At 42.0% G+C, this 24,866-nt stretch overlaps 1 protein-coding gene across 2 annotated transcripts in view; it reads right to left on the bottom strand.

The window, feature by feature from the left end:
• The window catches only part of LOC126266707 (trypsin alpha-3-like), a 185,751-nt gene that overhangs the window by 20,761 nt on the left and 140,124 nt on the right, over positions 1-24,866 (bottom strand). The window contains exon 1 of one of the 2 annotated variants that reach the window (XM_049971155.1): positions 4,214-4,270. The exons of the other annotated variant lie outside the window; for it this stretch is intronic. Within the exon in view, the coding sequence (XP_049827112.1) occupies positions 4,214-4,265 (52 nt within the window). The 5' untranslated portion in view covers positions 4,266-4,270. Of the gene's footprint in view, positions 1-4,213; positions 4,271-24,866 lie in introns of those variants that run through there. 2 annotated transcript variants of the gene reach the window in all.

Genomic DNA, 24,866 nt, shown 5'->3' with positions numbered 1-24,866 from the left:
ATCATATCTTTTGTGAGGTCAAACAAACTTGAAGTTGCTGTCCAGTACATACTGTCGAGATTAAAACTGGTAACAACTTAAAGACAATAACAGGACTTGCCAGCCAAATAGTTAAATGCATCTACGACAACGATTCAAAACCAGTGTTGTTTGTTGGTGGACTGCACCACTGACACAACTAAAACGCCTTTTTACTAGCAGCTGTTATGTTCTCAGCTTATAATGAAATCAATTATCACAATTTTAATTGCTTCGTAGTATCCTAATGCTGAGCACATCATGATTCACTATGGAGGCTCATAAAAGAAATTTAAAAGTCAGTGTAAGGAGACGGAACGGTATCTACGAAAACAAGCGTTAGACAACAGTGTAATACGCAAACAGAAAAAATCACCTCAGATGAAATTTCCTGCCATGCAAATCACCATTTCATGGTCAGCTAATAAATAACCTTCAAGACCAAAATTTATTCATGTAATCGTAGATTCTTCCAGTTTGTGGACTTCAAGCTGTTTCCTTTATTCCTTATCAAGTTAAAAAAAAAGTATTCTTGTTCTTCTCACCAGTCTACTCCATCAAGTTCAGCTCCAAACTTTTATCGAATATACAGATTAATTAATCTGTATATTCAGTAGCGCTTTCAATCTATTAATTTTTCCACAACGTTAGCGGGAACTCTCTCTTCCTGATAATTCAATCGTGTTAATACTATTCATTTTTACCGTTCTTTTGTAAAGTATTTTTAGAAGTCCTCATCTTGCTTCAAAATTATGTGGTATCCTTAAGTATTTAGTACATCTTGTTAAACATTACTACGTGTACATGGCTACTCTGCACCTTTATGTGCCTGCCAGAGGATACGTCGAACCACCTTCACACTATTCTCCATTATTCCACTCTCGAACAGCGGGCGGAAAAAACCAACAACTGTGTGCTATGTGTGAACTCTGATTCCGCATATTTTATTATAATGATGGTTTCTCCCCATGTACGTCGGCGTCAGCAAAATATTTTCGCATCCGGAGGAGAAGGTAGGTGTTTGAAATATTGTGAGAAGATGCCGCCGCATAGAAAACCGCCTTTATTTTAATTATTTCAACGCTAAATCCTGTATCATACCCGTGACACACTCTTGACCTGTGGAAAAATTAAATTTAATGATTATTCAACTTGGTATGAATCGAGTCAAGAGGCTCAGTTAACAGAAGACAGGCGAACTTATCAATATAATAACAGGAAATTGAACAGGAAACCGTTTTAGAGAAATTTGTTGATATGTGATGTAGTTCATTCAGTATTCAGTTTTCCTGCAACGGAATTCTTTCTTCTTCGCCTTAGTCGTCCTGATATTCTGTACAGTCGTTCAAATTATTGTTACCTTAACGCCTGTACACATGAAGTTGTAAAAATTTTTTGCTCTCGGAACAAATTGAGATCTCACAGATTAGGTTCGATAGTCGTGAAAACGAAGCCGGCCTACTCAGCAAAGTGGTAAATGTATGAGCAGTACTTTCAACCGTATATATTTGATACTATTAGGCTAGATACACATTGAAAACAGGGGGTTATGTAGTACTGTAATACACGGTCTGATAGTGGACTACGGATAGTTTGTTACCACATACGACAACGTCATGGATTTACGTATGTGACTAACAATCATAAAAAGTACGCTCTCAATTAATGTGAGGTAATTACAGAGCTGACATATTGGTGATTTACAAGTATCGTGTGCGTCGGCATTAACCGTAACGCAAATACCATCTTGTAATAATAATTTTAGCTATCGGTGAAAGAATAAGCTTTGGAGGAATGCAATTAATTAATTTCTGCAAAACCCAGATGATATTCACTATGATCTCTGCACTTTCTCAAATGGAACAGTTTCTACAAGATAGCTGTATTCAATAAATAGTAGTAGTTTCTAGTTAGATGTTGGCGGTGTACTATCCTGTTGCAAGGACTAACAACTAGCAGCTAATGCAAAAAAATGTAATATATGATACTGCTAAGACTGAAAATACAGTTGCCTTTGATTACGGATTTAATAAGCCGCAGCCAAAGTCAGCCACATCATCAGTAGTAACAGCGTCGAGACATGTAATGGAACGGTGATATAGAATAAGTTGGAAAAACCGTGAATGACGGGTTTTCATATAATTCGACTTACCGCACGTCGAGAGAACGAAGACAAATCATTCTTCTCATTTGTCAGAGAAAAAAGAAGACAACTTTACATATGGCGCAAGAAAATGTACCTTTTGCCACCTGAACACAAAAGTTTATATTCATCAGAAACTGCTAAGAGAATTGTTGTACTAACCATACTCGGTGCATTGAATATACTGAACGATGGGAGAGTGGTTACAACTGACATACTTGCATCAGAACATTGTTAGACTGACAAGAGATTGTAATATAAATAACTAGATCTCTTTTTTCGAGAACGTGGCTCTATGTATCATTTGTAGCAAACTGCAAGAAAGGCCTTCCAGTGCGAAGTTACGAGTAACCTCCCACAGACACTCTCAAAATAAAATTACTCTAACAGCACGCAGAGACAACTAAGAGTAATCATTTTTCCATTCTGTCAGAGAAAAAGCAAGTGAACTTAACATATGGCACAGTAGAATATACATTTGCACGTAGAATACAGGTATAGATTGGTATAGATTTATGGTATATAACTTGCTACAAACTGTCACAACTGTTTAATTGTTACGTATCTGTATTTATAAGTCAAAGAGATGAAAATCTGCTTGCTACGAAACTGGATTTAATAAAATTATTGTAATCGAAGGCAGACAAATCTTCTGTAGTAATCACATCTATAAAAATTATCGGAACATGTAAACGAGCAAGATATGCTACACTGCATTAGCGGAAGAGTTTCATAGTACACTAAGACAAGACCGAAAAAGAGGAAATTAAGCACTGTAAAAGACTGGCACTGCTTTGCATACTGTGTGGATCGACACATATAGGGCAAATGCAGGAACATTTTATCAATATGGTACTTCTAAATGGAGTTCAAAGTTAGCGTGGCTCTTAACTGTAAATCAAGCAAAACATTATGGAGCAGATACCAAAGCTAAGAGGATCGACAAGTATGGTATAGTAGAGGCGAATTGCTTTACTTTAGCAACCTGATTCTTGTAATGTTTATTTCGCTTACAAAAAAAAAAAAATAAAATAAATACAACAGATGAAAGGGGCAGATGAGAAGACAAGCACCATCCACAGATGAAACATGTTGATTAAAAAGTGCCGGCGGCCTTGATACAAATTGAGCTGGGGGACTGTCATGAATTGAAGAACGTTGATTACTGGATAAACTGCATTCTCTTCCAAAGATCAAGAAAATTGCTTTGATAGAAGATCATCACATAAAAATATCACCTACTTCTCAGATTCAAATGAGACAATAAGTGTTGCTCTGACATGAGCTGGATTATGAGAAAGTTGTCAATACGATGTGTTTGTTGACTACAGAACTTGTTGCAACCCTTGTTCACAGTACGAGCAGCCCTTAGCTGCTCGCCATCTCACAACTGTTCATGACGTAGCCTTTCCGGCTTAGATCTTTTTTTAATATGTGACTTGTAAGTATTGCATTTTTTCCAGTCAGTAAAAACTTTAATTGTATTAATGTACTATATACCTAATATGTTTTAGAACAGTTAGTCTAATTCGGAAGACAACGCTCATAATAGCGTCTTAACCAGTCGATTTTGACTTAATATTTGTGACCGAGGACTTATTTGTTCCAATATAACATAAGAAACAACTTGAGTTAAGATATTTAAATTTCGAATATGAAAAAATGGAGTTATGGTATGGGCCCCTGACGTGATCTGATCGTAATTATAACATGAGCTGAACAACACATCTTGTAAACAGAACTGCAGCCAAACAGTAACAAGTTTTTGTACAGATTCCTTTCATAATTAGACTAAAAGAGATATCCAACTCATCACTCTCCATGATCTCTGTGGTTCTAAAAGCAATATACTGTATCATAGGAGAAAATCTCATATTACATAGTGACTTATAGAAGAACATGAAATCAAACATGTTATTGCTCAAAAATGTTATTGTGTTGGATATTTTATATTTTACCCGTATGAACAAAGGGTTCAGATACAACGATCTTGTAACATTCACGATTTGCGACATCGTCATATACAACATTTAATGTTATGTAGACTCTTACCATAGCACTGGCTAGCTGAAAGCAAGAACAAGCAAACAATGAAAGAAATCATCGTGAACAGACGAAGTTCGAATTCAGGCTGGTATCTTTTATACAAAGTTGGTCAATGACGTAGCGGTGCGCGCCATTTCGTTCGCAGTGACACCTTTATCTAATCTTTTGTGTACTTCGTTGTTAGTCAGCGTTTCAAGTGCTAGAAAGTACTTGATGTTTTTGTTAACCGTGAAATCAAGAGAAAGGTAATGGTGCAAGTACTTGATAATATTTGAACTAATTTCTTGTCAAGTCAGTTGCACTCTAATGAGAGTGTCTAAAATCATGATTTCATTATGGTACATTCTTTATCTTCCACTTTTGAAACCTGCTTGAGCTGATGTTCTTTTTTTTCTTCTTTTTCATTTTCTTCCCTGCATTTGCCTTTTCCCATTTCTTCCTAGTCATAAGGGTTGACGTTATTAGTGGCAATTGGCGGCTGGAACTGGAGGTTCGTTTACGAGTCTGACGGAAAACGCTGACGTCGGCACTTTTACAGGTAGGAGAAGAATATAATAATTCCAATCCCAAAGAATGAAGGTGTTGACAGATGTGAAAATTGTCGAACTATCAGTTTAAAAAGTTACGGCTGCAAAATACTAACGCGAATTCTTTTCAGACGAATGGAAAAACTGGTAGAAACCGACCAATATTGACCCTAAGACTTATCTTAGTAAATAGATCAAAGAAAGGCAAACCTACGTTTCTAGCATTTGTAGACTTAGAGGAAGCTTTTGATGATGTTGACTGGAATATTCTCTATCAAATTCTAAAGTGACAGGTGTAAAATACAGCGAGCAAAAGACTATTTACAATTAGTGCAGAAACCAGATGGCAGTTATAAGAGTTGAGGGGCACGAAAGGGAAGGAGTGGCTGGGAAGGGAGTGAGACAGGGCTGTAATCTATCCCCGACGTTATTCAATCTGTATATTGAGCAAGCAGTAAAGGAAACAAAAGAAAAATTTGGAGTAGGTATTAAAACCAATGGAAAAGAAATAAAAACTTTGAGGTTCGCCGATGACATTGTAACTCTGTCAGAGACAGCAAAGGACTTGGGAGAGCAGTTGAAAGGAATGGACAGTGTCTTGAAAGGAGGATATAAGATGAACATCAACAAAAGCAAAACGAGGATAATGGAACGTAATCGAATTAATTCGGGTGATGCTGAGGGAATTAGATTAGGAAATGAGACACTTCAATTAGTAAATAAGTTTTGCTATTTGGGGAGCAAAATAACTGATGATGGTCGAAGTAGAGAGGATGTAAAACGTATACTGGCAATGGCAAGGAAAGCGTTTCTGGAGAAGGGAAGTTTTTTAAAATCGAGTATATATTTTAGGGTCAGGAAGTCGTTTCTGAAAGTATTTGTACAGAGTGTACCCATGTATGTAAGTGAAACATGGACGATAAATAGTTTGGACAAGAAGTGAATAGAAGTTTTAGAAATGTGGTGCTACAGAAGAATGCTGAAGATTAGATGGGTAGATCACATAACTAATGAGGAGGTATTGAATAAAATTGATGAGAAGAGGAGTTTGTGGCACAACTTGACAAGAAGAAGCGAATGGTTGGTAGGACATGTTTTGAGGCATCAAGGGATCACAAATTTACCATTGGAGGGCAGCGTGGAGGGTAAAAATCGTGGAGGGAGACCAAGAGATGAATACCCTAAGCAGATTAAGAAGGATGTAGGTTGCAGTAAGTACTGGGAGATGAAGAAACTTGCACAGGATAGAGTAGCATGGAGAGCTGCATCAAAGCAGTCTCAGGCCTGAAGACCACAACAACAACAACAACAGGGGTAGGATTCCTGGAATTCTGACATAATCACATCGAAACATGTTCATCGGGGTCATGAAATCGTCGTTCCTAAAGTTATGACATTATCACATAGAGTAATGTACACCAAGGTTCTGGTATTGGGGCTCCAGGATTTTTGACATCATCACTTCACTGTCCTGTGAAGGCAATCAACTCCCCCCACCCCTACCACTCCTACACCGTCCGCACCTCCACTCATGGCTGTTGTCATAGTGAGATCCAATTGTGTGCAATATCAGTTCCCAACCTTCCAACAATTTTTATAATTCAATTGCTTCTGCACTATCAGTTGCTGTTCAGTACGAGGTGTCTTACAGCAGCAACAGCGATCATCTCGGAAGAAGAAGATCATCGGTAGGTATTTTACTTTTCTTATAACAGTATGGTTATTATCAACCAAAATCTGTGTATGTTTCACATATAAACTAATGTCATGACATTCTCTGTCTATACTTAGATTTAGCTGACACTTTCTGGCAGATTAAAACTGTGTGTCGGACAGAGACTCGAACTCAGGACATTTGCCTTTCGCGGGCAAGTGCTTTACCATTTTTTTTCCAAAGACACTGCCCCCCTTTTTTTTATAAAAAGAAAAATGTGGTCATTTCTGAGCAGGTGGAGGCAAAGCGGACACAGGTCGAAACCTGAGGCCTGACCGCGATGCCTTCCCCCTCCCATCCCCGAATCACTCCATCAAGTAGCTTTTTTTTCCTTGTTTTCCTTTTTCTTAGCGGGAATATTGCAAATAAATAAAATATCCTCTTTGGGACAAGCTTAAATACAAGAGAAAAGCATCATTCCGGCTGAAATAACGCGAGACATTACACTGGAACAAGGGGAGCCAAGTTTTTATCAACAAGGTGTCAGAACAAGTAATAATGGCAGTAGTACTGATGAGGGCTAGGATGTGTGAAGCAACAGACAGTAGAGTTGAGAGAATAACCAACGTGTTCTGATAGAGTGCATAAAAGAAAGGACGCGCGTGTCCATGCGCCTACTCCACTATGGGTTACGATATAGAAAGTAGCGCGGAGAGTCTCAGATGTCAGCAGGGGGGTAGTGTTGTGGACGTGAGGCACCATCCAGCAGGGGTGACGTAAAGACCGCGTGTAAATAATTGGCGAGGAATGCTCAGTAGCGCGGTCAGTACTCGACTTCACTGTGGCCGGCTTGTAAGTACTGCCAGAAGTCAAGGTGTGATTTTTCGCTATCATTATACACAGGTTATCGTCCACATCTTGACCCATGCAAGCGCATGATTTTTGGTGGCGGGGAAAAAGTATCCTCAGGATGGATAAAAGCCCATGGGTCAATCGAGTCTGGCGGCGCGCGGAGGTTACAGTCAACAAACTGTCGGCCAAGTTTACAGACGTCATTTGCGGCAGCACAAGTCAGTTGACGGACATCGTCATCCATGAGGTGGCAAATGGAGCAAAGTGGAGCGTCCATTAGTCCGATGGCGTGAAGACGTTGATTTATAGCGAATTTTCCACTTACGACGTGGTACCATGTTGCCTGGACGTTGGAGGGAAGGAAAGGCTGCTGGATATGACGCCAAACCGTGGGCCACCGCTTCGATGGATTTCTGAGTTCGATGTTGTTGCTGGATATGTAACGAAGCAGTGGGCTGTAAAAATCTTTAGGTTGAGGAGAACGTTTGTTCGGTAAGTGTGTGTGAGCATAAGTGAAGTCGACGATGAAATCAGATAGGTGCGTCAGATGGTGCTTGATGTGTCCGACTGGTAATGGTGCCGTTTTGGTCGCGGGCACAAGAATTTCCAGCAAGGTGCATGTAAGGGTGGTGCCCTAGTTCCACTGCTTGCGCATGGTGGACATGTACAAGGACGCCTCTCTGAGTCACTCATTGATAAGGCCGAGGCCTCCCGCTCGCGGGGGAAGGGCGAGCGTTTCATAGCGAAACTTGAAGAGCGTAACGGCTGTAAGAAAGTATCCGAAAGCAGCCTGGAGGCTGCGTCCAATAGTAGATGGCAGTGGGAGTACCTGTGCGATGCAAACCATTCTGGAAGCCATATGTTGATAGAGGTATTGGACACGTTGTAAAGAATCGAGTCGGCGGAGATTTTGTCGCTCCGCCGTGCGGATAATTTGGAATACTCGCCAAAAATTGATGGCAGAGGAGCGACGCACGGTGGAGGTGAAAATGATACCAAGGTATCGTAGTGTCCGTACACACGGAATAAGTGCAAAGTCGTTGTGTGAGAGGCCGCGTCCAACGGACATCGCCGTGAATTTAGCCACATTCATGTTACTGCCCAGTGCAGTTCCGTATGTTGATATCAAATCAAGCAGCGCTTGTTTCATTCCGTGAGCGGACCAAGAAGAGGAGGTCTGCCACATACGCACGACACCGAAAAGCATGTTGTCGCAAAGTGAGACCAGAAAGGTGGCTCGTCAGACTCCCGATGAGTCGCTCCAGTCTTATGGTATAGAGTAGAGTCGAAAGTGGGCAACCTTGCCTTACGGGACGCCGGATCGTCACTGGTCTCGCCACACAGTCATTTACCTGAATCAGCGATTCGGCGGTGCCGTAGAGGCGCCGTATGACATCGATAAAGGCGAGTGGAAAACCCATGCGGCTCATCACTGAGAACAGAAAACGATGCGCTGTCAACATCAACGGCAGCCACCGCGGCGTGGAGTCAGCACGCCGCTGCCAGTGCAATTAAATCACGACATTCTCCCGTGGCCGTTTGTGTATTAACTGAGTCACCCGGAGTTGAGATAGAATACCAGGCAGGGTCTTGCGGCATAGTCGTGTAAAAATTTTATAGTCTGCGTTAAGCAGAGTCAGGGGACGGCAGTGTGCTGTTGTCACTCCTGGTGTCGGTTTGTGGATGGGTGTAATAACTCACGTGACAAAGAACGGCGGTATGGCGTTCTCCCATCTTCATCAGTTCATGAAACATCGTCGTCGACTGTGACGCCATAAGTGCGAGGAAAGCGCGATAAAATTCTATCGGCAATCCGTCGACGCCACGTGACTTGTTCAGAGCATCTTTGTCGATTGCATCGTGGACTCTGTCACACGTAACTGGCTCTATCAGCTCGTCCTCTTCGTCACTGGCGAGGGTGCGAGTTACGTGTGATAACACAGGCTCCTCAGCGTGGTTGTTGGTAGTCTCCTGCTCGTATATTGTGTGGCAGTGGTCTATAAAGGCATTGACGATTTCGGCCTGGGAGGTGACTCGCTGGGCGCGACATGTGTAGATCTCAGTGATGAGCCATTTTTGTCAGTGTTTCCTATCGGAAGTGATGTGATGCATGGTGGGATGTTCTTGTTTGGCCGAATCTTGACGTCGGGTTCGCACGATCTGCTCCTGCAGTCTACGGCATGTCATTTGTTCCTTAAACCTGCTGCATTCCCTCTGGATGTCAGGGGTGGGCGGCAGGGCGTCCAGATCGTCGAGAACGGCGTAGAAATAGTCGGTAGTGTACCTCCACCATGCAGCTACTTCCTTGCCGTACTGAATGAAGGTACGTCGAATGGCAGGTTTGGCACATTCCAGCCACCAACTGAAGGTCGTGCAGTACTTAGGTAAGCGTCGTTAACAAGTGGCCCATGTCTCGGTAACACGTTGAAGACATTCGGGAGGTGTTTAGCTTCCACGGTACACGACTGTGCCAGACCACTTGCTGGGGAAGGAGAATGCTGCAGATGTAGACACAGTGATCCGAAAAGGCCAAGGGCCAAAGTTCTGCACCTTGGACTGCAGATGTGAGTTCCCGAGAGACATAAATCCTATCACAACGGCTCGCTGAGTGACTCGCCTGGTAAATATGTCCAGGCGCGTCCCCATGCCACACTTCCGAAGTGTCGCAGAGAAACAGATCACAGACGAAAAGACGCAGCTCTTGACAGGTGTTGTAGTGGGGCATTTGATCCTTGGGATACAGGACACAACTAAAATCACCTCCAAACAGTTAATGGTAACAGCGTCCAAGAAACAAAGAGGTGATTTCTTCTGAATAGAATTGTTCCCTGTCATGTCTGCGGTTGGAACCTGACGGGGCGTAAATGTTGACAATATGCGTGACGGTGACGGCCATGCCTCTGGCGGATGGAAGGTATGTGATATCAACCACAGGAATGCCTTCTCGAGCGTAGATGCCTGCGCCGTGTCCCAGGTGGTCACCAGGAGAAGGATGAGTGTTATATCACGCGACGTCTGGAAGTGTGACCAAGTGTACTTCCTGTAGTAGTCCGATGTCGACGTCCGATGCCCATATCATCTCTCACAGACGTTGAAGTTTCACGGGGGAGCTAATGGTGTTAGTGTTGACCCTCAGCCGGCCGGAGTGGCCGAGCGGTTCTGGGCGCTACAGTCTGGAACCGCGTGACCGCTGCGGTCGCAGGTTCGAATCCTGCCTCGGGTATGGGTGTTTGTGATGTCCTTAGGTTAGTTAAGTTTAAGTACTTCTATGTTCTACGTGACTGATGATCACAGCAGTTAAGTCCCACAGTATTCAGAGCCATTTTGTTGATTGGCGCTACACGGTAGGTTTTGAGTTGTACCCCGTCGTGGAGGGAAATTTCATCAGCAGAGGGTAAAGAGGGGCGAGGCAACGGCGAGTCATGCCGTACGCCACCAGACAGCGTCATCGACGGCGTAACTAGGCTTCCATCTGGAGTAACTCTGTCCCCAGCGTGTGGTCAGGGTCTTCGTCGACTTCGTCAGTCCACGCCATCGAAGGTGCTGTCGTTGTGAAGTTCTTACGTTCAACTTCATTCGTAGGAGCGGAGGACGTCTCGGCGGCAGTCTTAACGGTGGAGACCATTGGTTCAGGTGCACCTGGGAGAGCCAGCAGAGTAGGCACCGGCAGAGCCACAGCCGGCGTCATGTTGTCGTCATTCGTGTCGTCGTGCAGGTTCTCTGAGGCTTCGTCGGCGTGGACGGCATCTGGAGCCACAGGAGGAGGTGATCCGTCTCGTTCCGAGACCGTACGGCGCCTCCTCTTGTGCCTCTTAGGTGAACGTTGCTCGTGTGTTCGTCCCTCTGTGTCGGAATACGGAAGGGAGTCGCGGTGCTCTGGGAAGGAGGTCGTCACGGGAACGACAAGTGGAGTCCATATAATCAGCAGGGTGGGGGCCGGAAGTCGTCGCTGTTGGTAGAGGTGCGCGTTAGGTTGGGGGCGCGACGCGTCGACCCCGGCGGTATCCGTAGCAGCTGGAAGGGTCACCGGTACATGGTCCGACGGGCGGCGGCCGGTGGGAGGAGAAGAGAGCGCCGATGTGTAGGTGATCGGTAAAACCGTCGTCGGAGTCGGAGGCGCCACGGTGCCGGCTGGCACACACTCAGACCTGGGGTGACCTTCTTTGCCGCATCCGGAACAGGTCTTGCGTTGGCCGTCGTATATGACGACCGCGCGGCACCCGCTAATTTGCAGGTAAGATGGCACATGGCGATGGAGATCGATGTGTGATATCTCCTACGCAGTTCAGAAGGGGTTACGTTTGGAATTGCGCCCACGGTTCGGCAGTGTAGAGTGCCATAGGGGCGGAAAGTAGCGTAACATCTTCCGCCGGGAGCTCGAAAGGGAGTTAAAAAACTCGTATGTTGCCCATTCCCAAGCCTGCGTGGTCGACAGTGACCGCACCGACATTTCCGTCGGCGTGGGAGAGGCGTAGTCCGTGTTTGGCGTCACGAAGTATTCTTTCGCACACCGCGTCATTGACGACTTTGACGTACACTGTACTGCTTAAAACGGACAAATGGATGCCCAAGGCGTCGGAAGCTGGGATCTTAACAACGTCGCTTAGGAATCGTTCCACTTCCACGGCCTTTGGTCGTGTGTAGTCGTGGCAGAAACTCATTCGTAGCGTAGATTTTCTAAAATGGTTGGCCATGGCTCTACTACACGTAAGCGACACATAAATGACGGCCGCTGAAATGTAAACAACAGCGTGCCCGCGCGCTCCGCAGGCGGAAACAACACTACGTCCGCACTGCATGGCTGCGAAAGCCGGATTGTCAAACTTGACAGTAGCTCTCCTGCGATGTTAGAGTTGTTTGGAAGGTAGGAGACGAGGTACTGGCGGAAGTAAAGCTGTGAGGACGGGGAGTGAGTCGTGCTTGGGTAACTGAGTCTGGCTTTAGGCTTCGTTGCGTGCGGACATATTTACTTTGAGATGCGCGTTGCTGAAAGCAAGGTAAGTTTACCGTGCTGCTGCTTGTTGAGTATTTCGTTTCTGCATATATATATTCAACTTCTTGCTTATCGTGGACATTGGATCATCGTTGTTGTTGTCTGTTCTGATTTTTCACGGTAAATGACAACAGCCAAACAGTTGCAGGATAAAGATTTACTAAAATTCTTGACCACGGCTTCGGTTTATCTAAATATACCTTCATCAGAAGTAAAATACACTAAAATCACATCCCGCACTGGAGATACATAAAAAACAATTGTGCAAGAGGCGTCGTCAGTAGTACTGACGAAACCGTGGTCAAGAATTTTAATAAATCTGTATCCTGCAACTCTTTGGCTGTTATCATTTACCGTGAAGAATTTTAACAGTTGCTGTTTCAGCCATGTTTAAAATCACTTCTGATTTGTTGATATCAATTATTTGAAGATGTCGTATATTTCTAGGCGTGATAGTTTGAAGTTTACTTTTATTCACGATTGTGTGAAGCCGAGTGCATTTGAATTTCAAACGTTTGTTACCGAGAAGGCTCGAGTTCCGTCGACTGAAATTACTGGTGTCCGCCTGTAGCAATTGGCTACTATTGCATATTTGAAACTTAAGGATTCGAGGATTTGCAATCGTGTGATTGAACAACATGGGTGGCTGTATGAAGTACGTACATGCAAATGGAAGTAAAAGTGAGGTGCAAATAACGTATGCTGGCCTAGTTTTGCGCGCAGTACAAGTTACAGAGCTTCCCTTTGTGATTCCTAATGATCATATTACTCGAGTTTTAAGTGGCGATGGGAGTGTCATTTCTGTTTACGAAGAGAGGTGGAATAATAGGTTTCCTTGGCCGTTTCTCAATGGGGTTCGTCAAGTTAGGATTGATTTATTGAAGCACATTCCATCGTTCATAACTGTATCTGGCTACCGCGCTTTGGTCATCTATGATGGACAGCCTAGGACCTGTGTCACTTGCATTTCCACTGAACACGAGCATGCTGAGTGCTCGCGGAGCCCCGTGGCCCAGCTATCGCCTAGGGACGCTGTCGAGCGTACGACCGGCGCTGTAAACATGCCTCTGACGTATGTCTGTGACTCCAAACAATATTCGGGAGACGGAAAGAGAGAATTCCTCAGTGACACCCATTTTAGAAAAGCACGCAGAGTCTGGCCATAATGCTGCTAGTCCGCAACCCATGGAAAACTCAGAGAATACCGAAATCGGCGAGGTTTCTCAAGCGAAACCAGTGCCACATAACGTACCCACCGCGGAACCAGACGGTAATGCGTCTGAAGACTTTAGCTCAACACCTCGTAAGAACAAGAAAAGGCGAATAGCTCATCCAGCAGCTGAAATAGAAGCTCCCAAAACCAGAGACAAATTACGTAAACTACAATTGAAGGACAAAGAATAAGTTACCGAAGTGTCCGGCGGCAAACAAAACACTATTGTTGATCCTAATACTCGAATCGACAAAAAAGACATAGGAGGCAACTCATCCACCACTCACAGTAAAGACACAAAATGCGTAGAAATCTCAGCAAGTTGCGATCGCACTAGGCGAAGGCGAACAAAAAAGTGGTTCAAATGGCTCTGAGCACTATGGGACTCAACTTCTGTGGTCATCAGTCCCATAGAACTTAGAACTACTTAAACCTAACTAACTTAAGGACACCACACACATCCATGCCCGAGGCAGGATTCGAACCTGCGACCGTAGGAGTCGCACGGTTCCGGACTGCGCGCCTAGAACTGCGAGACCACCGCGGCCGGCGAAGGCGAACATCTGAAGGTCACAAGGTAGATAAAAACTCAGACACGACGGACTGGGCTACTGTAATAGAGGCTGAGAGGAAACAACAGACATCAACAACCACCGAACCACTAGCGGTGTAGATTGACATGGTGAGGGCTGATGGCTACCAAATGTAAGTTAGTCTGAATCCTTGCGGTAAACGTAGAAAATCGCTTGCTTGTGTCTGTTTTCCTTGAGCTAAAGGCAGTATAGTTGTGTGTATGGACTAAGTATTTGTGTGCAATTACATTTTGAGGATGGCGCAAACATATAACATAGTGACATGAAATATCAATAGAATTCAAAGCGCACATAAAATATTTGCTCTAAAGAATTTTCTGTATAATTCTGACACCAATATTGCTGTCTTGCAGGAGGTATTTATCCCAGCCTTTAACGGAATTTTAAATGTTGCTGTCGAATATTAGTGCGGTACTGCAATTTTCGCTACAGATGGTATACCGATGGACAATGTGATGTCTTTTAGAGTGAGGCAGAGGTATCATATGTAAAGTTTTCGACATCAGTCTAGTGAATGTTTAAGCCCCCTCCGGCATTAATTCCAAGATAGACACAGCGAAATGCTTTAAAACTGAACTAGTTCAATTACAACAACGCGTCCCGGAAAATCTAATAATTGCAGAAGACTGGAATTGTGTTTTATAGGTGACTAACTGTAACTCTAACTTTTCGAAAGAGCTTTCTAATTTGGTTAATACCTTACACCTGCAGGCTGCTTGGGAAGTCAAATGTCCCACGACTGACTTCGAACGTAGCAGCAAGCAGAACTGATAGGATTTATGCACCGGAAGGACAAACTCGCTGCATTTTATCGATTGAGGCTACCTACTAGTTTTCAGACCACTGTGGCGTAAGATGTAGTATAAATCTGGGACCATGGGTTATGGAAATTTAATATTAGTATTCTCGATGATGAAGCTTTAGACACGCACCTCCAGGAGACTTGGCACTTTTGAATGAGATCACGACCAATATATCCCTCTACAATTGACTGGTGGACACATTATGCGAAGAAAAAACTCAGATGGACACTGATATATGCAAAAGAAAAAGCTATGCTAATGAGCAATAGAATAGAATTTTACTATCGCTTTTTACGACATCTATATAGTAGCTAAGTTTTATCTGTTGACCATTTAACAAATATCAAGAACATAAAAGCAATTTTAACCCAGTTAAAACTGAAGAAGCTCGAGGGTGTGAAGGTTAAACCTAGATCGCTATCACTCTTGGAAGAAGAAAATTCCTTTTTGTACCGTTTACTCAAACAGGTAAAGAACCGAAGAAAAACCTTGGTGGCTAAATTTCGCGATAAAAATGAGGCAATTCTCACGGAACAAAAAGACATAGTCTATGAAATCCATCGCTTTTATACAGACCTCTGCACTGTGGCGCCTTTAGAGCAGCGATTGGCAGATGCTCAGGTAACACAGGAAGATAATGTCGAGCTGATGACAACTTTTACTACTGAAGAGTGGTTAGACATTACCAAAGCTTGCCCACTGAAAAAGACGCCTGGTCCCGACGGCCTACCATTGGAATTTTATAAAAGGTACTGGAATATAGTCGGAAAACAGCTGATCAATGTCAGTAATGAAGTCATCACTGGTACTTCCATACTACCGAAATTCAAAGTGAGTGTGATTGTTTTAATACCAAAAAATAGGGCAACGAAAGACGTTGAAAAACTGAGACCTATATGTTTACTGAACGCAATCAATGGCCGAATGATCAGGATAGCATGCAACGTGATCAGACACGATCAGGCAGCCTTGTCTGGACGCAATATATTAAAAAGCGTTAATGAATACAGAGGTATTGTGTCCCTTTTCTCAGCGATTAGAACTAAAGTAGCCTTGGTCTTTACTGATTTTGCGAAGGCGTTTGATCGAATCAGGCACTGTTACCTTTTCACGACTCTGACAAAAATGGGTTTCGACTATCGCTTTCTAAGCTCGCTGCGGAATGTGATCAGAGGAATAAGATCTCGAATCCTCGTTAATGGACATTGTACTCGAGATATTGAAATTCAAAGGGGATTCCCTCAAGGACGTCTACTGTAATGTTGTTATAAGTTATAGCAATTGACTCTCTCGTTATAAAGCTCAACCATGAACTAGAGGGGCTCACAATGAAGTCCACAAAAAAGGCTGCGAAAACGTATGCAGATTACTTGGGTATAGTAATTAGGAGTGATGATGACATTGCAAAACGGACGAGCATAAGTAAGTCTTATTGCGTAGCTACAAGTGAAGAATTAAACAAAACATAAAGTTCATTTCTTAATCTGGATGGTTTACAAAACGAAAGATTTTAATGGACGGAACCCACAGATCACCACAAGTCACTCGGAGTCACCTTTTTATAAATGTCCTCTCCGAATGACTGCAGTAAACTGGAAAGCAATACTTGGCCACATTCGGGGGATGGTGATAGACCACAGAAATAGAGACCTGAATGAAATACAGACACTGAAGCTGATAAATGGTACTATACTTTCAAAAGTCTTCTATTTAGGTCAGTGCCTACCGATTCCCTTGGGAACTGCAAAGAACATTACGAAAACTATTTGCCAGCTCATATGGATGGGACATATCTTCAAGGCTTCGGCTGGTACAACAACCTTGAGGTGTGGGGAAGGTGGCTTAGGACTGGAGAATATCCGACAGAAGACCTTGGGCTTATTTATCAACCGGAGTTTTGAATTTCTTCAGAGATACCCTGAAAGTATAACATCGTTATTATTTCATACAATGGCGCCAAAGCTGTAAACGTATCGTAAATTCATTTTAAATTAAAGCGATGCCAGAATTTATTTTATCGAAGTGAGCTATGTTCAAAGAATCTGTGGAAATAATGGAACTATCACCAAGGAATCTGTCTATCAGACAATTGTGAGAACCGGAATGAGGAACAGGATGGCTGCAAAAAAGGCAACTAAAATCTAGAGAATATCTGGAACTACAATAATGGCAAAGTCGTGTCAACAGAATTGCGGTCTACGTGGTATAGATTAGTTAATGAAATTATACCTACCAATAGTTAATTGCTTGCAGTAGGTCTGAGTGAGACGAACTTGTCTCTTAAGTGTGGATTAGAGGACACTTTAATACATCGTTTTACTTTCAAAAGTTATTCTACGCTATAGTTTTATATAACGGACCAGATAGCTTTCCTAAGAAGAACTGATGGGAAATATGTAACATCGGATGAATTGGTGACACCTGATTGGTCGACTTCCCGTAACAAAAGAACAACGCTATTATGTGGCTGTATGGGAATTTTGTCAACTACGTGATAAATAAATGAGGACTTGACACAGTTGAGGAGTACAAATTGTATATCATAAATGATTTCTATAAAGCTTGCGCAAGAAGATACCTTAATAGCAATTCTGGCAACATGTTGAAACTAATATTTAACAGGCAAGGAATAGGGTGAGAACATTTCCAAGTTCAGCCAATGTGTTCACTTTGGAAGAAGACGTATCGTGTAAACATGGACGGCATGCTAACAACATTAACAGATTCAGTTCAGTGTGTATCGTCTGCTCACCAGTTGATAATAGTTTCGTGAAATCATTTTTTTTTTACAAGGAGAATTTCATTACGCTTGTAACTCATTAACCTAGGCAACGTACTTTGTTTAATGCAGACGTAAGTTTCGTCTAGCACAGAAACAAGTATTCATTTCTTATTGTAACTATTTTATGTTATTCCTAAAAACTATCGCAGCCTGAGCCCATTCAATAAGGAAATCATTTTGTTTAATAATGAACAAAGGCCACAACGCGAAAAAAATAATTTTTTTTAAAATCATCTTAGGTTAACTACAGCCAAAAGTACGTGAGGGAACGAGTTGCCGCCAGGTAGGAGGGAGACATAGTGGCCAGGGCTGAGGTTGATTGAGCCCTGTCCACTTTGCCTCCACCTCCCTCATACTGGAAAGCTCGTTTCCGCTTGGAAACGTCAGATAGAAACTGGCAGCAAAAGCTTGAGAAATGGGAGGAAAAAAGGAATGGGCGGTAGAGCGGTAAGCTTTCATCCAAAGGGTTCCGGGTTCAAGCCCCTGTCCAGGCGAAAATTAATACTCTTTCGGAACAGATAATCAGCTGGTGACGGAAGCACTACAGAAAAAGAGTGACACCACGCCGTTAAAAAAAGTAAATAAAATAAAAAAGTGGCTAGGATGTCAGGATGTCACCCAGGAGCCCCGGGTTCGAATCCCAGTACCGGAAATACCCATTTTGGTTAAAAACAAAAAAGTGTTTAAGACCTCTGACTAAAAAGAAGTTGTTAAGGCGTCTGAGAAAAGTAAAAAAAAAAAAGTTGGTAGAGCACTTGCCCGCGAAAGGCATAGGTCCCGAGTTCGAGACTCGGTCCAGTACACACTTTTAATTTGCCAGGCATTTTCATGTAAGCGCACACTCCACTGCAGAGTGAAAATATCATTTTATATTTAGTTGTTATTGATACAGATTCTGATGCATTGTTGGTGGAACTTCTGTATCAGGACAAGCAGATGTTCCCACCTGAACCACAGCATCAGTCGCTGTCCGCAGAATGTCCCGCCGACCTGAGGTTGGTCGACTAGGCTGTGGCATGAAGACAGCCGGAACTTGAGTCTCAGCTGAGTGCTAGCAAAATGCAGCTTTGCACCAATACATATAACTTGACTGCCAGTGGTAGCGAAGGATATACGTGTAAGTCCAATTAAATAAAACAACGGCTTGTCTTTCGCTTACTGCCTCGTAAGATATCCATAGTACTTATATAACTACAAGAGCTCTTGCAGATTAGCTTAAATATGTTCCTAGTTTATACATTATGAAGTAATAACAAACTATGTATAGTAAATTTTAACAGTGAATATGAACAAATAACCGTATAGTGACCGTATTTTACTTCTTGCTTTTAAACGAATTCTGTAATTTGTAACTTCTGTGGTTTCTGTATCAGTGCATTTAAGTGATCATTGTATACAAATGTACACAACCAGAAATCATATTTATTTATGTACTTAACACCCTATGTAAGGCATATTAAAGTACACATGTGGAATTCTAACAGCTGTGTATCGTTTCTTCCATTGTAGATAATTCACCTTTACTGAGCAAAGATGAATGAGAACGCTGCTGTAGTGACTAAGATCCTTGAGTATGTGTTGTAGTTTACCTGTGCTTTTCTTGCTCGCCTGTCAGTTGTGAAACGCTGGGGTACTCTTATCTGAGGCGTGGTGGCTAGCTGTTGAGTTTTTAGAGAAGGAGGATTAATATTTGTGAATCGGAGAGAAATTATCTCGACAATTTATTATGGAGATGACAACTTGATTGTAAACTTATGTTACCTATTCTACTGATGAAGAAGATTTATTGCAGGAACTTTTCAAGGTAACCACAATAAACTGTGAATTTGTCAGAACTATTAATTAAAAAGAAATCTTTGTCCCTCAGATAACTAATGTCATTCATGTTTTGTGTTAATTAGATCTCCTTGTTTCCATTATATCAAAAACAACACATCTGATTGGCATGTCTGTAATTTTCGTATTGAGAGAATTTCTTAATTTTTAGAGACTTCCTATGCTTTACAGCCTTTTCGACAGTAATCGGAGTTTACTTTTATAATAACGACTTCTTTAAAGTAAAACCCTCCTCTATCATTATTCGTCGTGTGTGTATTGCAACTCACGCCACACGAAACCACCAATCGTATGTAACAACCCGTGTCTGGTGATTTCTATTAGCTTTGGAGAACATCAGGACACCAGGCCCTAAACAACATGTTGAGCATGAGTAAGGATACTTGTATTTCAGATGAGGAAACAGTTCATAATCAGAATTTTCAGGTGTTGTGCCAAATAAGCAGATTGATTTACTGTGGACGCTGTCGGTATTCTGAATCCATTATTTTCTTATGAACCGAGAATTATTTTATTTCTGTGGATGTTTCAAATCAGATATTGCGCTTCAATTCACGCAACAATGTACTTCACTATTGCTTTTAGTGAAATAGTTTTCACAGAGAACACAGTTTTTTTGGAGTTTAATTAAGTTTATTTCTATTATTGTAAATTCAGTATTTCATTAAGATTTAAGTTTCGTTTCATGACACTGTTCACATGTGCAACACAAGGCTAACCAACTGTCAGTATTGCTCAGCACATAATGTCTAAAGTACGTTACACGAAGAGAAAGTTTTTGAAAAATTTATATTCGATGTTTTCTTTTATAGACAAATTCTGATAGAAAACTTACATTAACTACTGCGACTTCTTATTTTTCTTGTATAATAGTGAATGTTTGGGATGTGTCCTCAGGAGTATTTCTTCACCCACCTGGAAGTTTTGCTTATGTCCCCATCTTTTGTCATAGGCTGACTTGTGTAGCTTTGTTGTGGCTGTGAGTGAGATGAATGTTTCACGAATTTTTCCTCTTCTTATGAATCAGTACCAGACATATGTCTAATAGGGTCGACTTGGAAAAGTAAATGCAGTATACTTCCTAGATTCTTCAGTCAGTAAAGTTAAACTCTTAGGAGTATCGGAGATCAATTATGGTTAAGTGTGTCACTCTGTAAAACATTTCTAATAATTCCTCTAACGCCAGTGGCCGACCTCTCACCAGCACTATGACTTTATTAATAGTTCTTGTGTCTATAAGAATACGTACTCCCCCACCATTTTAGTTTTGTGCTAACAGCGGATTGCTATAGGGTGATAATGAAGTTTCATTTCTCTTCCACTTCGCCATATTTCGTGGTTCACTCTTTAGTGCTTCCGTTCAGGCCCAGGGTGTTGCAATAATTTACATGAGAATACGTTTCATGTAGGACGACCTGTATTCGACTGGTTTCCAGTTATAACAGCCGGCTTATTAGAGAAGGCATTTCCATATTTTGATAACAAGTCAGCTAGTTCAGCTGTTTGTTGATCTGATAAAAGCTCTGATTCCCCAGTTTTAATCTCAATGTGGGTTAAGAGATCGAAAGTATTTTCTGTATTCTGATGTTCTGATGGATTATGAGGATTCTACTAATCACAATTAGTGTACAGCACCTAAGCCTCAACACTGTCCCTTTGACTTTCTCATAGTACCTGACTTCACCTTTATCAAAGTTAAAAGTAAATTACTACCATCTATTATTAAAAGACATGTTCTGCTCGTTAAGTCAATCCTTTCACCCCGTACTCGACGGAATCTTCTCTTGATCTGTGCACAATTCAAAACAGACTCAAAGCTCTTCTCGAATGTTGACTTCCTCATTGTATCTTAATTGGAAAGTTTCTCACAGTGATGATTAATCCCATTCCACGCCTTTTCGGCCGTCACCGGAGAACGTGATCAGGTCGGTTTTAGTTTGACAAGTCAGTGTTAGTTGAGAGCTGTTCCTCAGACACTTCAACTATTCTCACTGCATGATGTTGTAAACATGCATGATGCTGTGTGGTTTCTGACCAATTTGTCAGAGGCTCTGTGTTTCATACACGGACCATTATTATTACGACCATTTGGTGGTGAGTAGCTAAAATCTGACCTGGGTAGTGAACTGTGGTTTCCAACGTTCATTATTTCTGCCATTCTGTGGCCCGTTGTACGCTGGAGTGAAACCACACCCTTTACGATGATTACTTTGCCGCCTGTCTGAGTGTGATGGACTATATGTATTCGTCTGTCTATTACGGTTTTCCCTTGCGAAATGTGGGGCCCCGCCATTAGCAAACTGCTATGCAGATCAGACTTGATTGTGAAACTTTCCAAGTTATTGTCTGCCACATTGATACGTTTTTCACATATTGGTATTGGTAAAGGTTTTGAGCATTCCCTAAACGACGTTTTTCGCTGTTGTTTCACCCCAGTAGCGGGTCTTTGCAGTAAATATCTCAAAATATTTCTGGTGCCTTCCTTGTTTCGGCTTCCAAATGTTCGGAGTAAAGGTTTCTTTCTTTAATCTTTCTTGAATTCATATCAAACATTAGTTGGTGAGGAATGCCTTCTCAAAATCATTATGCGTTGTGCAAATTTCAGCTGCATCAGTTGGCCAGGGGGCTGTCTCTTCCTGGACCTAGCTATAGCAAACTGAACTTTCTATTTCTCATTCCACGAAGTTGGCAATACTTCTGGGAAAGCTTTCATGAATACAACTGGGCGAGGAGGTATCCTCGCGAGAGAGAACAGCTGAAATTGTTGATGTTTGAAGAGGTTTTCCTCTGAGACCATGCTCGTCAAAGTCAGAGATGCCCACACCGATTCGGTTGAGTATTCTCCGTATGGGCTAGACTGTTACAGTTCATCTCTGCCAGTCCTTTTACACTGGCTTGCTTACCCATATACTTCACGTGCAGGAGTGGGTATCGGATGCAGCTCAAGCTTGGCGTTTTTTAGATGCCAGACTGGCAACTTGCCCTTCAGTGTCAGTTTAATTATTACCAAATTACTTTGGAGGTTTTCACCCGCATCACGTAATACACGTGATTCCTCTGCAGCAATAGATTGCACGACACCACGTAATTCGGTATAGAGCTTTTCGTTGACCAGGGTATCCTCCTCTCTGCTGGCTCCAAGATGCAATTTATTATTTGACTCGGTGACAACAGCTACGCTTATCTATTGTACGTTTCCAGACAGAACATTGAAACACTTTACTCCCCCTTGCTTGGATCTTCTAGAGGAAGTTCGTTCTTAATGCGGACAAACCTCTTTTAGCTCCACTGATGCACTGAAATGTATACTGCTTGTTTTTTGTGTAATCGTCAGGAGAAACATTAGGCATTATGACTGCACCAACTTGAATTGTGGTTCCTATTAGTAAAATAACAACAAAATTCCTCTGGTGGTCCAAAATAACTGAATCAATCAAAGTAGTAGGTGGTGTTCCAGTTATTTTTATCAAACCCAATCGAGTAAGTATAATATCCTTCTACCATCTAAATTGACAATCCCATGTTCTTGATATTTCCACATTGACTTTGGATAATGCCACACAAACACGCAGATAAATCTTGCATTTTTACTTTTCTGATGAGTTTAAACAGGTATGTGTCAGCAGGCACTCTGTCTGGTAGTACCATAATGAGCCGTGGTTTACAAACAGTCCAAGCCGTTTCCTGCATAGTTTTAAACATAGCCGTTCACCAATAGTGATGGCCTCCATTCTCTTATTATCTCTTTTTGCATGCTGTAGTTGGTTCTCTGCGCTTTGTGAATTCTTTACTGCTGGGGTGTGGCGGTGGCTTCTAGTGCCAATGAACCAATGGCTGACAGACGGGAAAATGCTGGAATTAGAAACGGGATTATTCTACCATATGTCTTAGTTCTTGGTGGAACCTAGGTACTTTAATTTTTTCTTTCTGCTTTCTACATCCACTTACTGGATACCATTTTTCAAATGACCCATAAGTTGCTTCCTCTTTCAGTACACAAAAAGCCGCATTCGTGCTTTACCTGAAATTTATTCCTACACCCAATTTTAATATGCTATGGATTATCTTACCAACTGAAATGCAACAATATTTTCCAGGACATCAATTTACTTTCTTTGAAGTATCTGCTTGGCTTTACGGTCCGCAATGTGACGATCTTTATTTGTGGCAAAAGCCATGTTGTTATTTGTGTGTACCTCGTCCAGAATACTAATTCCCATACACCATAAGCAAGATGCTGTTGTGACTTCGTTCCACGTCCACAGACCTTGTATACAGCGATATACAATTCAACTGCTCGATTATTAAGAATACCATGGCCACCATTAATTGTACATTTCCACCTTCTCATGTTATGTTACTGAGGTTTGCAGGTCTTATTAGGTAGCAGATTGTGACTATTCTCCCTATGATGTAGTTTAATGTGTGGAAGCCTAGCCACTGATACAGTGCCTTGCTCTCTAGGTGTCTTATGACTCGCTCTACAAGGAACATGTCTGGTTCACACCTCTGTACCTCCTCTGTGTAAAACACCCTGCAATGTCTTCACAACTACTGCCCTTCAGCATGTATGTTCTTGAGCCCATTATCATAGACATCCCTAAGTGTAATGTCAACTGCACGATGAGGAGTGCAGTTATACTGGTCAAAAATTTGTGGTAAAATGTCTATCTATTTTATGGCACTCTAAGACTAACATCATGTTGAAGTGTTCAACAGAATAGCTTTAGAACTGAAGAAGCCGAGTATTCCTTTACCAGTTTGAAATATAGACTGTAATCTTCGTCTCAGTAGTCGGTTTGAAGGTTGTCAGGACTTCGTTCTAGTCTGCAGCAGTTGTTCCAACACCTCACAATATTCTTCCCTCATCTTTACCTACACGTTTGAATACATATCTATGACCATTAAATTGTACTTGAATTCCTTACTGGGTAATGGACATTCTCACATATGTATGAAAGTAACCGTCAATAAGTCATCCAGTCCTGATCTTACCACATACTGCATGGGAATGTTTTGCACGCTGGCCCATGGAGCTCATGAACAACTGTAAGCGTCATTAATCGATGATACATCTATCCTGAAACCCCGAAATAATTGATATGATTTCGTTTATGTGATCCACATTCGTTGCAGAACCTAATGATTTGAGTAGTCATAACCTTGCCACTATTTTGTTCAGATCATCGTAATATATATACACCAGGTTTAAACTGTTCAATCTTTCATGCTGAACACCTTTAACACACTATGTGCAGCTACTAATGTGAGTTTCATTATATTATTGTTTTTGTCATTCTTTGTGGCTTTCAGTCATACATATGAGGCGTTGCCTTTCCTATGCACATTAGTAATATGTAATATTTCACATACACTTTTATCTCTTTCTGGATATAGGAAGCTTTT

The sequence above is a fragment of the Schistocerca gregaria genome, chromosome 4, assembly GCF_023897955.1.
Source record: "Schistocerca gregaria isolate iqSchGreg1 chromosome 4, iqSchGreg1.2, whole genome shotgun sequence".
Taxonomy (NCBI): Eukaryota; Metazoa; Arthropoda; class Insecta; order Orthoptera; family Acrididae; genus Schistocerca; species Schistocerca gregaria.
Note: the sequence above shows the minus strand (reverse complement) of the source record. Positions and strands in the feature narration are given on the sequence as shown.